Source organism: Sus scrofa, chromosome 14 (genome assembly GCF_054392235.1).
Source record: "Sus scrofa isolate SSC_HxYL_T2T_F1_AM1 chromosome 14, Sscrofa_HxYL_maternal_Yorkshire_Landrace_v2.0, whole genome shotgun sequence".
Classification (NCBI taxonomy): Eukaryota; Metazoa; Chordata; class Mammalia; order Artiodactyla; family Suidae; genus Sus; species Sus scrofa.
Window position 1 is genome coordinate 147,454,208 of NC_139396.1, and position 15,274 is coordinate 147,469,481.

Consider the following 15,274-nt stretch of genomic DNA (forward strand, 5'->3'; position numbering starts at 1 on the left):
GCTTTAAATTTTTTTTTTTTTTTTTTTTTTAGCTTTTTAGGTCTGCACTGGCAGCATATGGAGGTTCCCAGGCTAGGGGTCCAATTGGAGCTGAAGCCGCTGGCCTCCACTACAGCCACAGCAATGCGGGATCCAAGCTGCAAATGTGACCTATACCACAGGTCACGGCAACACTGGATCCTCAACCCACTGAGCAAGGCCAGGGATCAAACCTGTATCTTATGGATGCTAGTCGGGCTCACTAGCCGCTGAGCCATGATGGGAGCACCTGTTTTTAAATGTTCTTTTAAGGGATGGGTCTTCAATGTTTCCTGGGCCTAAATCTTTTGGAGAAGGGTCACAAAAGAGTTTTATGTGTGTGGGTCAACTGAAAGGGTTAATACAGCTAAGAAGTTACTTATTTCAATATAATCTTGCAGATCATGTACAATTTTTAAGCTTCCTGGAAAAGGGGAGATGAAGTGGAAAGGAGGAATCTGTCTGAATGGTTGAGAAAATCAAGATAATTACTGTTTTTCCTTAGTTCCTTGGATTAGTCTGGCTGCGGGAGGAAACAGGAAAGCTTGCTAATCTAATCAAAATAAACATTAACTAATAGTCTCAGTGTTTATCGTTTTGATGAATGGACCAGAAATTTTCTTCATTTTGGAACCCCAAGGAGCTTTAAACTATTCAGTGATGATAGCTAATAACAACAAAATGTTAATTCTCCCCCAAAGTTTAGCTGTTTTAGTGTCCCCACTGAGCAACATGACTGAACCAGGGACCTCAGCAGATTCACATCTGCCTGAAGGACAAGGATTGGCAAAAAAGCAAAACAAACAAACAAACAAAAAACCCCTGATGACTGATGCTTAGTTTCTAAAATTGTAACTATCAGTTTGAATTTTCTGTCTTTAATCTACACTAGTAACAATTAATAGACATGAGTTTTACAAGAGCCAGACACATCTCAAGTGAACCTAATTATGGAATGCTTGTGAATAATGAACCTGGGAGGTAGGTTTTCCTTCACCTATCTCTAGGAATATAAATTGCTTTAAAACCCACATCTATGGCTTGTAAAAGTTATTCTCAAAATAACTTGATAAAAAAGAGCATGATGAAGAAAATTTTGGAATTCTGGAAAACTGAAGGCCTTCGGGGGGTCAACAGAAAGATGCTAAGATAGGTACTTTCTATGTAAAGCTGATGCACTTAATTTGTAGTGCCAGCTTCTGAGTCTGCCAATACTAGTTTTTTAGTGATTTCACTACTGACAAAACAGTAAAGACACAGACATAATCCCAAAGCATAAATGTGTGGTTCAAAGCAAAGAATGAAACAGCCTGAATGCGACATTTTAGCACGTTAAGTCATGGAAATGACAGATGTGAACTCATGTAACTTTACATGCGTAATATTTCAGAACACCTGCCACTCTGTAACAGCCCTTCTTAGTCATGGAGAACGTGATCAGGCAGGAAAAATGAAAGCGCTTCGGTGTGTTAAGATTGGTTGTTAAGAGAACTGTAATTACAACCTTGAAATCATCTAAAACAAATTTAATTGAAAGAAGCCACGCTTCTGTGGACCCTCAGTAAATCCATCCATTATACTTTAATGGTACAGAACAAAATTACTGGCAGGAGGCTTTGATTCAGCTAGGTTCAAAAGAGTTACTGATTTTACAATAACAATGGAGAGTTCATGCAAGCCATCTGTTTTAGACCAGTTCTGCACCTTTTTGGGTTTAGTTAGCACAAGGCTCTGGTGCTTGGGTTTCTGTAACTTTGAAGCCTTCTGCACCCTGGTTAATATCACCTTAGTTCTTTTCACTAGTCTATCTCTTGGTCATACTGTTCTTAAAAATCTTTACACTGGAACACATTTCCTTGCATATTTTTAAGCATTGCACTTGGAGACCTCCTAATAATTTTGAGATCCCCTACCTCTGAGATCTCCTAACGATGTGTCCATTTGGCTTAGCTACAATAGTTGCATACCTACGGCAGCAAGTGAGGGGGGACCAGGCCAGTGGTCCGTCTCAATCTTTGGTATCTCGCTGGGGTCTGGAGCCTGGGCTGCTGGGAACTTGGAAAACTTGATGATGTCTTCTGAAGACTTGCTCTGGGCTGCCAAGGCAGCTGCATCTAGATGGGAATCAGGGGGCAGCTTAGCCATTGGTCTGCAAGGCCATGGGGTCCAACCCTTTTTTTTTTTTTTTTGCTTTTTAGGGCCGCACTCTCAGCATATGGAAGTTCCCAGACTTGGGGTCCACATGGAACTACAGCTGCCAGCCTACGCCACAGCCACAGCAACATCAGATCCGAGCCGTGTCTGAGACCTACACCACAGCTCACGGCCATGCTAGATCCTTAACCCACTGAGCGAGGCCAGGGATCAAACCTGCATCCTCATGGATACTAGTCGGATTCATTTCCATGGTGCCATGATGGGAACTCCGGGGTACAACCCTCTCACATAGTTTTCTTATGTTCTGGCAAGAGTATCAACTCCAGAAAGCTGTTTATCACCATTATCAAGTGCCAGTCGCTAAGCAGTGCCTAGTGACCACTGATTTTCCTTATGTTCTGCCAGAGCAAAGCTTCCTTCTCTATCTGTTCTACACTGAAAACCCTTGTTCTAGAGCTGTGCTGTCCAATACTCACTCTAGCTACATGTGGTTATTTATATTGAAATTAATACAATGAAATAAAACAAAATGACTACAAAAATTAAAATTCAGTTCCTCAGTGGCACTAGCCACATTTTATGTGATCAATACCCACATGTGCCTAGTGGCTACGGGATTGGACAGCACGGTTATTGAACCTTTCCATCTTCACAGAAGGTTCCATTGGACAACATTCTTCTAGAGCAATTAGGAATCTGAATTAGTAACTTGAACTTAAAGAGGTAAGTGAAAAGCATGACACTGTCATTTGAGAGAGCTGGCTGGCTTTGTGTCCACAAAAAGATTGATGCGGGTCCTTAATCCTTGCCTATTATATATGCATCCTTGAGTCCTGGGTGAAATGGGGGCAGGAAAATCCACTGTCAGCTTGCAGGAATTTAGCAGTGAGACTTAGGTTTGCCACACCAATTTCCTTCAAGGGTCTGCACATACAAATGAGTCATCTAACTTGAAACAACAAAAGCCAGACTAGGAGCAGCACTAATTCATAGAGTTCTTAATGGCTCTGCTTATAAGAGGAGTCATTGGCTTGGAGCCCCAAATCTAATCACAGAAATGGAGCAAAACAAACCAGGGTAAATGGTTAGCTGCTGATGCTGGCTCATTTTGCAAACTCATCTGGGATGTTACTAAACATTTCAAAATACATCTATAGCGCTTTCAATAAAACCTGGCCCCTTCCCCGGGCTCTCAGATTTTTCAATCTGGAAGTAACTTTCATGAATCTCCATCTCCGACTCCTCATTTTTTTAAAAAAGTAACTTAGTTTGCTTTTAAAGTAACTCAGTTTGCTTAAGTAACTTGGCCGAGGTCTCTGTATATAATAATATTAGGGGTAAATTCTCAGTCAGGCATGGAACAATGTTTTTCTGAATCTCTAACCTCATGAGGAAAAAATAAAATTAGCTTGGGAAGCAATGCACACTAGATCCTCTTCTTAAAGAAGGACACAATGCATTGGCAGCTTAAAGACCAAGAAGTGTGACTTGATTTAAAGCATGTATTTTCCAAAGGCATAGGGCACAGATACCAGCTTTCGGTATGACATCTATCACATGGAACTGCTCTTTTGCAGAGTGTCCTTTGGGAGGTACCACTCTGGTTGTGCTACTCTTAATTATAACCGACTAAAAGAAAATAAAGAGTAAAGTCCAAGTTAATTTCACAAAAAGAAGCCAGCTCATCCCTTCCAAATAAACAACCTAACATTATCCAATCACTCTAAATCTTGATTATTTGATTATTCTTGTTTAGAGAGGCAAGGGCTTAGAGATTTTAGTGGGGTTTTTTTTTAAGTCTCTAAATTGATAAATCAAACTAGGAATCTTATGCTTCAATGAAAAAAAGAAAAGCTAGACTTCAAACTGTACTTACGTATTAGAATTGGTGATGACAGTAAACATTCACATGTTAATGAGTGGGTGAGAAGACATTAAACCATAAAAAAGCAAACAAAAACAATGTTAAACTTAAGAAAGCAAGCACAGGATGTAAACTCTTAAAAAAAAAACAACGACACACACACACACAGATGAAGAAAAAAAATCATAGCTCTAGAATCAATACAATACATACATTCTCTTTTTTTTTTTTTTCCCTAGAATGTCGACCTCAATTTTTTTTCCTTTTTGCATTTTCAACTTTATTAGCTTTTCGTTCATGCCCTCCTAAGCCTTCAGGACTGATTAACATCAACTGGATTCAAAAGGCAGCCTTCAAATTTCCAGGCACAATTTGTGTCTAATTTTCTGAGAACACCTGCAGACCAGCCTTGGCTTTCTATGCCTTCACCACGATTTATAGCAGCTGAAGCTACAGAGACCTAATAACGGCGGAGGGAAATGTGATTTACAAAGAGTAATGTGATTTCTGGGGTCTAAAAAGTCGATATTCCCAGAAAAGGCAAATACAATTATAAATCCACAACAGTGGATCTTAGTTTGCAGGAATTTTAGAGACAAGCTGGCCTGATGCCCTGGTTCTTGCAGATGAGAAAACTGAGGGACAGACATCAAGTCCGTGGTCTCACAGAGCCATTTAGGTGAGGCGCTGGGACCAAGGCTAGGACTTTGGTCTCAGCGTGAGTCCCATCCACTCTCCTGCAAGGTGCAGATGTCTGCATCACCTGCCAGAAACTGGGGAGCTGGTCAGGCTGATGTAGGCTTGGTCAACTTAACTTTTTAGGTAGCTAGCTTTCACTAGTTTTCATTAAACTGATTGCTAGATCATCAAAATTATCACAGAGGTTGGTTAGATGCCCCCCACCGCCCCCAAAAAGTCTTGTTGGGTGTTTGTGGATTACAGTGTGATCCGTACTTTCTCTTCTCTATGAGTGGAATGCTACACGGTTGGATGGGCTCAGAAATAGCCTAGGAGCATCCTAATCCAGCTAAGTGAGACCGAGGTCCTAGCCTTGGTCCCAGCGCTTCACCTAAATGGCTCTATTTCACAATATTTGTATCTCAGGAGACCTTAAAGGCATAAGATGCTGGACATCCCAGTTTGAGTCTCAAAAGCATTAGCAGACAAGCCTTTCAGAGGGCAGCAAAGAGTTCAGCTGATGTTGCTACTTAAAAGCTATGCAGAGGAAAGCGGGTTTTACCATGCTGTTTGTAGATGGGTGGTTTTCGGTAAATGTTGATCCCTTGATCTGTGGAAATGAAAAGCAAAGGTGTGTGATTATGGGAACTCATTCGGCGATGGCAAAAACAGATCAACCGAGAGGCAAACCAAACTGAAGACCCTTGAACAAAAATAACCCACGAGGTCAACTTCTGTATTACAAAGATTGAGATTACCCAGAGAAGAGACTACGGGATGAGCCAATTACTATAGACATGTGATATGGAATCCTTTGTAATACATCTTGGATATAAAGAGATGTCATTCACTCACAAGCCATTTATTTCAAATACACACTTCACTAAAAGTGGGGTTAAAACAGGAAGAAATGCAAGCAGTGGAGATACTGTGATGGTGAGGAAGACATAACCAGTTTGGGGAAAATCCCCAAATTGCTACTGTCTAGAAATTGAGCTCCCGGTAGAGACGAGTGGCTCAATTTACATTTCAACTAATGAGTGGAACCGCGGAAAGTGATGTTGTAAAAAATAATGATGTGTTTTTGTAAGACATAGGAACAGTTCTCATGTGCAAGGCTAGTCTGGTGTGCTGACAAGATGTTTGACAAAATCCTAATGTGTATAGGCCAAATTTAAAAAAAGGAAAAGAAATGCCAAATATTATTCATCTATTTATACAGGACCTCATTTGATTATGCTACCACTTCACTTTGACTGCAAATACTCAGGAAATTTCAAAAGGTTTGTTTCCCCAGAACCCTTGGGCTCTGTATCTTGGTGGGGCATTCTTCATGCAAAAAAATACCATAAATGTACAATGTTGAGTTTCAAGTTTCAAGGAAACATTTTTTTAAAAAAGGCTGTCCAATCTCAGGGGTATGAATCCCATTGAACTTTCTTCTGTTTTATTAGGTAAGTTTGGAATGCAAAAGAAGAGACTACAACCGATTCCAAATGCGTGTGCTAACATTAACATAATGGGTAATTTATGAAACCACTTTCAGTAGCTAAAGCAGTGTACATATGATAGAAAAATAATATCATGGCTTCCAATGGCCAATCTTACCCTCACAAATTGAGTTGACCGACCCTAAACGTTAAGATGCCAGTGGCTTCTGATTTTTCCAGTTCCTGATGGCGAATTACTATTTGTATTATGACAGCAGAGCTTATAGCACCACGCCTAAATTGCAAGATGTCTTTGTGGGCTATGGAGGTGGTTAGTTAGTTATCCACTGCAGAAAGACCCTCCAAACAACCCAATTTTAGAGTTCTCTGAAAAGCCCAGAGAAAAACTCTCCACATTGGAGACCATCAGATAAAATCAAAGTGATCTAAGAATGCCTTGGTTCCACCTTTAAGATAAGGAGATAATTATCTTGCCATTGTGATAATTAGTCAAGGACGCTAAACCACAAAGTGGTATCTTGGAAGGTACTCATATAAGGGTAAAACTACAGTTTTAGTCAAAGCAAAACAAGGCAACTCAACCCTCATTCCTTCACCCTCTACCTTCTACCCCCCTTCAAAATTTTTTTAGAAAAACTTAAACTTTCAATACTATCCTGGCATGTCACATACAAAACTTTGGAAAGGCCCTCTAGGTCAGATCCTGCAATTTAGGGTTTGTCTGCGTGCATCTCAACTAAAAGAGCATGAGAAATGGAGACGAGACAGAGGTGACAAGGCTACATTCTACATGGTGACAGGACACCAAGACACAGACCATGTCAGCTCCTACCTGGAACATGGAAATGTTTAGGGGCCTGAGCGTAAGTTGGAGTTAGAGGGCGGCTGTCTGGCCGGTAAGGGAGAGGGGAGTTCCGGCCGCTGGACGGCTCATTGCCTCCAATGAGAAGAATGGAGAAAACAAAATGAGAGAAGGGAGAGCAATAAAGAAAACAAAGCAAGCATAATAAAAAAATTCAAACCAACAAGCTGGAAGGAGGGACATCAAAAAGGAGAAACAAAAGAAACAGGCTCAATTCATCACCTTTGTGATTGGCATAAGGTTTAAGTTTCCAAAAAGGAGATCTGAGTTCAAGTTAAGAACTAGGTTAAAGAGCAGCTAGCGGTAAGATGCATCATTCCAATGGCATGCAGTTGAAGGCTATGAGCTCGCACAGCAAACTGATTTGATGGAAAGGAGACGTTAAGAGGAATGGAAAGTCGCTTGATGATTCAGGCTCAGTTGTCAGATGGTTAAATCCCAGGCATGTAAAGGGGTGGGACAGGCAAACCCAAATACAATTGCTTCCAGGCATGATGGCAGAGGCTGGCAATCAATCGGGATCTATTTCTCTCAACAGGAGGCCAAGTCTGGGAAGCTGTGTGGTCACCCGGTCCTTCCCCTGAGCAACACAAAGTGTCTTCACTGCTGCCTAGATTTCCCATTGCCTCACTTGGAAATACACACAATAGAGTCAGAACTCTTTCTTCCAGGTACTTGGGGACAATTTATACCTCTCTCCATCTTTCTCTTAAAGACCAGGCTCCACCCAGTCTAACAATTCCTTCAGGGAGATACTTACTGAGCATTTCTGTGGCTGGACAGTGAGCTTCACCTAAGGAGGTGTAGGTGAATGAGATGTGGTGTCTGACCCTTTGGGGTGCAAGGGTTACCTAAGGAGACAAGCTTACAACTAAGCATACTGTGTTTGTATACTCAGGGGTGTACAAACACTTCTATGACACTCAGAGAGAGATGCCATTGGTTTTTCAGCAAGGCTACAGAAAGATGCTTGAATTGAGTTGGGCATTGAAGAGTAAGCTCAGCAGGTGGGTAGGTGGCTGATGGGTAACAGCTGGAGCATCACAGGGAAGGAAGGAAGGGCTATGGTGTGTGCGAGCAATGGGACAGCCCTCGGTGGCTGGACAGCACTTTGTTCTTGGGGGAGGGAATGGGGAAGAGGCTAGGAAAGACTGTGAGGCTAGGAAAGACTGTTAGGCTTGGCCACAAATGCCTGGAGAACCACCCCAGAGCCACCATCACTTCCTTCTGCCAAGAACCGCAGGGGTGAACTGAGACTTGTGCAGAAATGGGAAGAGATCAGCTCTTACCCTATTGGCCTCCTTCCCCGGGACTGAGCAAACTTCTACTCCCAGAACACACTAGAAGAAGTAGGACTTCCAAAAGTTAGTAACTTTTACGATTGAGTTGTAAGCATTCTTTATACATTCTGGATACAGGTCCCTTATCAGATATATGATTTGCAAATATTTCCTGCCTTTCTGTGGGTTGTCTTTTACTTGCTTGATAGTGTCCTTTGAAACACAAAAGTTTTACATTTTGAAAAAGTCTAATTTATCTATCAATTGGGTCTATAATTTTAAATAAATCATAGATCTTCAGAAAATAGGGCACAAGTCAAAATTTTTCTAAAATTTTGCCCTATTTTTTTTTGGGGGGAGGGGGCTGCACTCTCGGCACATGGAGGTTCCCAGGCTAGGGGTCCAATCAGAGCTATAGCCGCCGGCCTATGCCACAGCCACAGCAGCATCAGATTGGAGCTGTGTCTGTGACCTACACCACAGCTCCTGGCAACGCTGGATCCTTAACCCACTGAGCAAGGCCAGGGATCAAACCTGCAACCTCATGGTTCCTAGTCAGATTTGTTTCCACTGCGCCACAAAGGGAACTCCTTGATTTTTTTTTTAGGACCATGCTTGCAGCATATGAAAGTTCCCAGGCTAGGGGTTGAATCAGAGCTGCCTGCTGGCCTATCCCACAGACACAGCAACATAGGATCTGAGCCTCATCTGCGACCTACACCTCAGCTCATGGCAATGGTTGATCCTTAACCCACTGAGCAAGACCAGCGATGGAACCAGCGTCTTCATGGATGCTAGTAGGGTTTGTTAACCACTGAGCCAAGAAGGAAACACCATCCCCTCCTTTTTTCAAGATTCAGTTTAGGAGATCCTGTCATGGTGCAGTGGAAATGAATCCGACTAGGAAACATGAGTTTCAGGTTCAATCCCTGGCGTTGCTCAGTGGGTTAAGGATCCAGCGTTGCCAGGAGCTGTGGTGTAGGTCACAGACGTGGCTTGGATGCAGGTGTTGCTGTGGCTCTGGCATAGGCTGGCAGCAACAGCTCTGATTAGACCCCCAGCCTGGGAACCTCCATGTGCCACAGGTGCGGCCCTAAAAAAAGACAAAAAAAAAAAAGTTTCAGTTTAGCATCTAGCTCCCAGTATATTATAATGTTGACTTTTTACTAGAGTCAGATATTAGCTCCTAAAAATTATGAAGCTTCACCCCAAACCACTGATCTATTACAAAGCTCATTTAAAGAAAATGTTTTGTCATTTCCAATCACTCTCCTAAAGAGAAATAATCAGCTCGTGTCTGAAAATATGAGTATGAAAAATATAGTCTGGAGTTCCCTGGTGGCTCAGTGGGTTAAGAATCTGGCATTATCACTGCTGTGGCTTGGGTCACTGCTGTGGTGGGGGGTTCAATCCCTGGCACAGGAACTTCCACATGCTGAGGGTGTGGCCAAAAAAAAAAAAACACCCCACAACAAAAAACAAAACCACAAGTAGAGGCAAGCAAGGGAAGGAAGAATATACGTTACACAGAGAAGGAAATTCTGCTTTAAACCTAGGCTGAATTAGAACGAGGTCTCATTTATCCTTGTGTGTTCAGCATAGTGCCCAGCCACGAGTAAGTACTTAATAAACGCCTATGAATGAATGACTGAAGTAGGCCAACTAATTAATTCTCCAGCGATGAATAGCCTAATTTAGTTACTTAGCATCACTGCAGGACTCGCCATCATCCTTCTCTTAAGTAAAGGCAGCAGATGCCAGTATACAGCAATGGGATCACAATAGCACCTTTTTTCTTTTAAAATAACTTTCCCATTAGGATTGATCTTCAGTAACCCCAATTTCATGTTTCACTTCAGAAGAATTCTTTACTCTCACAAACATTAGAAATTATTCCCAAGAGTTATCCAGACTTGAAAAAAACCAAATAGTTCTTGTGGGCTCAAGGAAGTTCTAGAGAGACTTGACTTTCCTGTTTTATTTGAGTTTGTCTTTTGAAGACTCTGCATATCCTGAGTGCTGGTGCTACTGCTTTGAAACCACATTGCTCTCTGCCCTTAAGTCTGCCACCTCTAACCTTCTTGTATTTGCAGAACATTAGATTTTTCAGGGAAATGTTCTCACAGGGTTTGGTTATGATATCTGGTCAGAGGAAACTCTATGACATTTGTTTTGAGAGGTATTAGCCTGCGTCATGCATACACAAAAACAGCTGCAAACCTGGGACACGAAGCTTTAAGGTCATTAGCATTAGCATTTGCCCAGGTATTAAAAATCTTTCTATCCTTAAGATGTTCTGATGCAGAGCCGCAGTGGAAGCCCACCACTTGCCTGGCTCCAAAGGCTATGGAGCAACTGTCTGAATTCCCCAAGGGTGAATTCTGGCTGCATGCTGTCTCCAGGTGGGCAGGTTTTGTATTTTTGTTTTTTAGGGCTGCACCTGTGGCTAGGGGTCAATTGGAGCTACAGCTGCCAGCCCACCACAGTCACAGCATCTTGGGATCCGAGCCGTGTCTGCAACCTACACCACAGCTCACAGCAATGCCGGATCCCCAAGCCACTGATGGAGGCCAGGGATCAAACCTGAGTCCTCATGGATACTAGTCAGATTCCTTTCCTCTGCACCACAACAGGAACTGCAGGGCAGGGTTTTTTTTTTGTTTTGTTTTGTTTTTTAATTTGGAGGCATATCTTCAGCAACCATTGATTCTTCTTGTGACTAGGAAAAAACTCCTAGTGTGTTCAAGTCTTCATAAGTAGATTTAATCCTATAGTTATTTAAAACCTCCCACAAGACATTTTAAAATACTAGGTAAACATACTCAGCAACACGCCCATCTAAGTGGTCCTGCCCAGCACGATTTTTACACATCACTATGGCTCACTGGGAAGAAGGCCTTGGAATCCACCATGTTGCTGGATGTCACATTCTTAGTCCTTGAATATGAACGGCATTATAAAGTTTGGCACTTTTCAAAGAAAAAAAAATTCTCAGGATGAGGCCTTTTCTAAATCACCCTATCTTTCAGTAAGAAAACTTTTAACGCTGTCCTGGATGGAAATAACTGATGAGGACCCTAAAAGGTTATCGTTGTGCTTAGTTCATTACTTAGGCAAAGCAATATATGAGGCATGAGATGAAAGATCACATTTGAAAGGTGTTATTATTATTATTATCATCGTCATCATGATCACCCATCAGCCTGGAATTGACATTGTTTAAAAATAATACATATTAGTGTATATATAATAGTGTATATATATCATACACTATTATGTATACATGATACTCGTAGCCACCTTGTCCTTTAAATAAGTCTTGTATTGGTTCACCCTATGCTGTTAGTGATCTGAGCTACTGGGATGAGAAGCAACATCCATGTGTATTGCTTGGTCTCCATTTTTAGCTCCCTCCATGTCATCCTAATATGCCAATTTTTCAGTCCTTGGGAGACTGTTCCCTGGCAGGATTCCCACTGTACTTAACAGGTTCAAATGTTCTGTCCCCCCTTTATTCTTTTTGGCACCTTGAGCACCTCGGTGACAAAGTCTAAGATGGGTCAGTCTAAACGACAATGCCTGTGTCTATGGTGGGACTCCACTGGTGCAAGGTTTAGCTTCTGGACTCCTGGGTACGTAGGTTCCAAAATAAAAATTCTGAGGGGACCTTAAAGTTGGCAGCCTCTAGAATTTCATGACAGAGTTTCAGGATGCCCGGCTACGGTTTCCTTCCAGAAGTGTCAAACACATGCTTCCATCATGGCCACTCATATCTATGGCAAAACCAGGAGGATTTCTTTCAAAGAGACTTAATATATGCAGCCCTCCTGTTCGCAAATCTGATTTACATTTCACAGATACAAAAGGTAATGTCTCACAGTATTTCAAAAGGAAAGGAAGAGAAACTTAGCAGACATGGCACAAAGCCCCAGACGAGGTGAAAAGAGTCTTTCCAAATAGGCATGCACTTGACCAAATGGCCCAACAATGACATACTGATGTAGAAGGAAGCTGCAAGGAAGGTCAGAGAACAGAAATAAAAACGTGATGGAAAATAAGATGGGCATTTTACTGGGCATCGCAGAAGATGGATAGGGAAGCCCATGAAATAGAGAGACAGCTGGTGACACGCATCTTGGCTCTATACCCATGCAGGTGTCCTCAGCTCAGTGAACCCTGGGGGCCTGGGCCATATGGGTCTGGAATAAATGTCAAGGATTGGATGTGGGCACTGGGAGGTGGTCTTCTGGCCGCCAGAGTGGCGAGGGGGCCCCTGCTTTCTGCTATATGTTCCTGAGATGGAAAGCCCACCTTGCAGTCATCAAACTCCTTGTCTTATACTTAGTTTAAAAACAATGTCCCTGAAATACAAACCAAGCTCCAAGATAAAAAGTGAATGTTTAAATGAAGAGCCATGGAAAATCTCGGGAGATTTTGTTCCTTTAAAGATATCTTAGGAGTTCCCATTGTGGCACAGTGGTTAACGAATCTGACTAGGAACCATGAGGTTTCGGGTTTGATCCCTGCCCTTGCTCAGTGGGTTAACGATCCGGCGTTGCCGTGAGCTGTGGTGTAGGTTGCAGACGCGGCTCGGATCCGGCATTACTGTGGCTCAGGCATAGGCTGGCAGCTACAGCTCCAATTAGACCCCTAGCCTGGGACCCTCCATCCAAGAAATGGCAAAAAGACAAAAATTAAAAAAAAAAATAAAGACGTCTTAGAGGTGCTTCTTCAATGGCCATAAGTTCCCTCTGTGCGGGAGATGCCTTCCCTGGAAATGGATACATGTATTTTCACAAGAACTAAGATGTAAATCCTTGGAGAATCTGTATTTAGTTATGCAAATATACTAGGCTTTTAAAGCAATGCCTTTAATATACAAATTCTCCATGACAGATTCTGTAGTTTAGCAAAAAGCTCATCTGATTGTAAAACCAAGCATATCCTGTTACGTACATTATATTTGGTACCTGAAGTATGTCAGCTATTTCATCTGAAAAACTACAGGTATATGTCCAATAAAAAGAAAAAGGGAGAGAGACAATTAGATGTATTTTATTATTTTATTTTTGTCTTTTTCGGGCCACACCCACGGCACATGGAAGTTCCCAGGCTAGGGGCCAAATTGGAGCTGTAGCCGCCAGCCTACATCACAGCCATAGCAATGCCAGATCCGAGCCATGCCTGCAAACTATGTCACAGCTCATGGCAATGCTGGATCCTTAACTCACTAAGCGAGGCCAGGGATCGAACCTGTGTCCTCATGGATACTAGTCAGATTCGTTTTTGCTGAGCCACTACGGGAACTCCTAGATGTTTTTTAAATGTAAGCTCAGGGTCACACACTAACGCTTTTCATAATTTAAACCCATACTATTTGTGTCACAAACTTCAAATTCAGATCGAAAACTGAAAAGAATGTGTATCTACATTTTTAATAAAGCACTATTTAAGCACACCGAGGTACTGTGATTTTCATCACCCTTTGGTATTTCTATTGGAAAGTAAATATATGTTCACTCTGTAATTTAAATGGCTAATAGTAGCTGTCTGTCTTAGCCTCCATGAGAACATGCAATTTCTAATTAAAAAGAGATGGAAAGTAAAAGTTTGCTTGAAAAATTATACTTCATGTAAATTTACACTGAAACACTCCCCCCCTGTGGGAATGAGGGATGAGAAGGCTTGAGATCTATCTAGTTCTGGTGCTGCCACTTCCTCGCTGTGAGTCCCTTCACCAGGGGCCAGCTCTTCACCCACCTCCACCCTCACCTGTGCTACTTGACTTCACGGGGATGCTGTGAAAAGTGATGGACTGATGCAACCGGAAGTGCTCTAAGAGCACCATGCAGGTGTGTGTCTTGGGGGCGGGGAGATCACAGACGGAGGAGAGCTTCCTGCCCACCAGGGCACTTCACCTCAGACACCCCGATGTCCTAGGGGAGCTTTCATGGATTAGGCAAGTGGCACTCAAAAGGTTAAACCAACATTCCAAGATCCTACAGGTAGCCAGTGACAGAGGTAATACTGCGATAAAATTCAAGCCCAGGACTCCAGAGTCCACATGAGTGTCCATCTCTCCATAGCCTGCTCACAGTCACAGCTATTGTGAATCTTGATATTTTGTGATGTACAAACTTCGTATGGCTTTACAGGGTACATCGCATTTTTTTTTTCCTACAAAAACTCTTCGGAAAGAGGAAACATCGAATCACTGAACAAGGTAGTTTACATTTTAATGAATTAAAAAATGGCTTTTTCTTCCATGTTAGAAACAAACAAAAATCTTCATTTGGCCAAGGGCTTCTATATTAAAGTCTCTTTAAAATACATCTCTGAAGTTTTTTTCTCAGTCATTTCCTATGGTTTTACAGACATTCTCTGAAGTATCATCTTGACATCTAAATAATAAAAGTCTTCCCTCTCCAATACTAATTAGCAGTAATAATGTTAAATAGTCTGTCAAGAATTTTAGAAAGTGCTGCACCTGCTAAAAAAGATCTCTTTGCTAATGGCAAATAGGGTGCCTTTTCAATAAGCATGTCAGCAATGTTATTTTCACAGCATAGAAAATGCTAAAATAGCATGCTTATAAAATAGTGGCATACAGATAAGTATAGCAAATCTATATTTTAGGACTCAACTGGGTGCTGATAATCCAAGTGAGCAAACAGCTTGGGCAGACTGCAAATGAAAGTCAGTCAAAAAGCACAACATTTAGGCAACTCGAGAAAGCATTAGTGATGTGAGCTTTTGGAACACAGAGTTAGCCTCCTTTAGGTCTGTCTTAAGCCCCAAGACAGCATCTGTGCTTGCCTGCTACTTCTTCCTTCAGCTATTTGCTTTGGTTCATTTGGTTCAAATCAAGACTATGGAAAAAGTTAGCCTCTTTCTGGGAGCTCCTACTTATTAGGGCCCCTTCAGAATCCCTTTGGGGCTCTTGGTTCCCCCATCATGTAAAGAG

General features: G+C 42.0%; 1 protein-coding gene across 50 annotated transcripts in view; it reads right to left on the reverse strand.

Moving 5' to 3' along the window:
* The window catches only part of ABLIM1 (actin binding LIM protein 1), a 338,773-nt gene that overhangs the window by 14,461 nt on the left and 309,038 nt on the right, over positions 1–15,274 (reverse strand). For 31 of the 50 annotated variants that reach the window (XR_014826278.1, XR_014826285.1, XR_014826269.1 and 28 more), the window contains 3 exons: positions 7,001–7,105; positions 5,280–5,327; positions 1,986–2,132 (listed from right to left, as the gene is read on the reverse strand). Coding sequence is in view for 1 of the 50 variants with exons in the window: in XM_021073348.2 (XP_020929007.1) it covers positions 1,986–2,132; positions 5,280–5,327; positions 7,001–7,105 (300 nt within the window). In the remaining 49 variants the exon portion in view is untranslated. The remainder of the gene's footprint in view (positions 1–1,985; positions 2,133–5,279; positions 5,328–7,000; positions 7,106–15,274) is intronic. The other 19 variants (XR_014826292.1, XR_014826312.1, XR_014826306.1 and 16 more) reach the window with 4 other exon arrangements.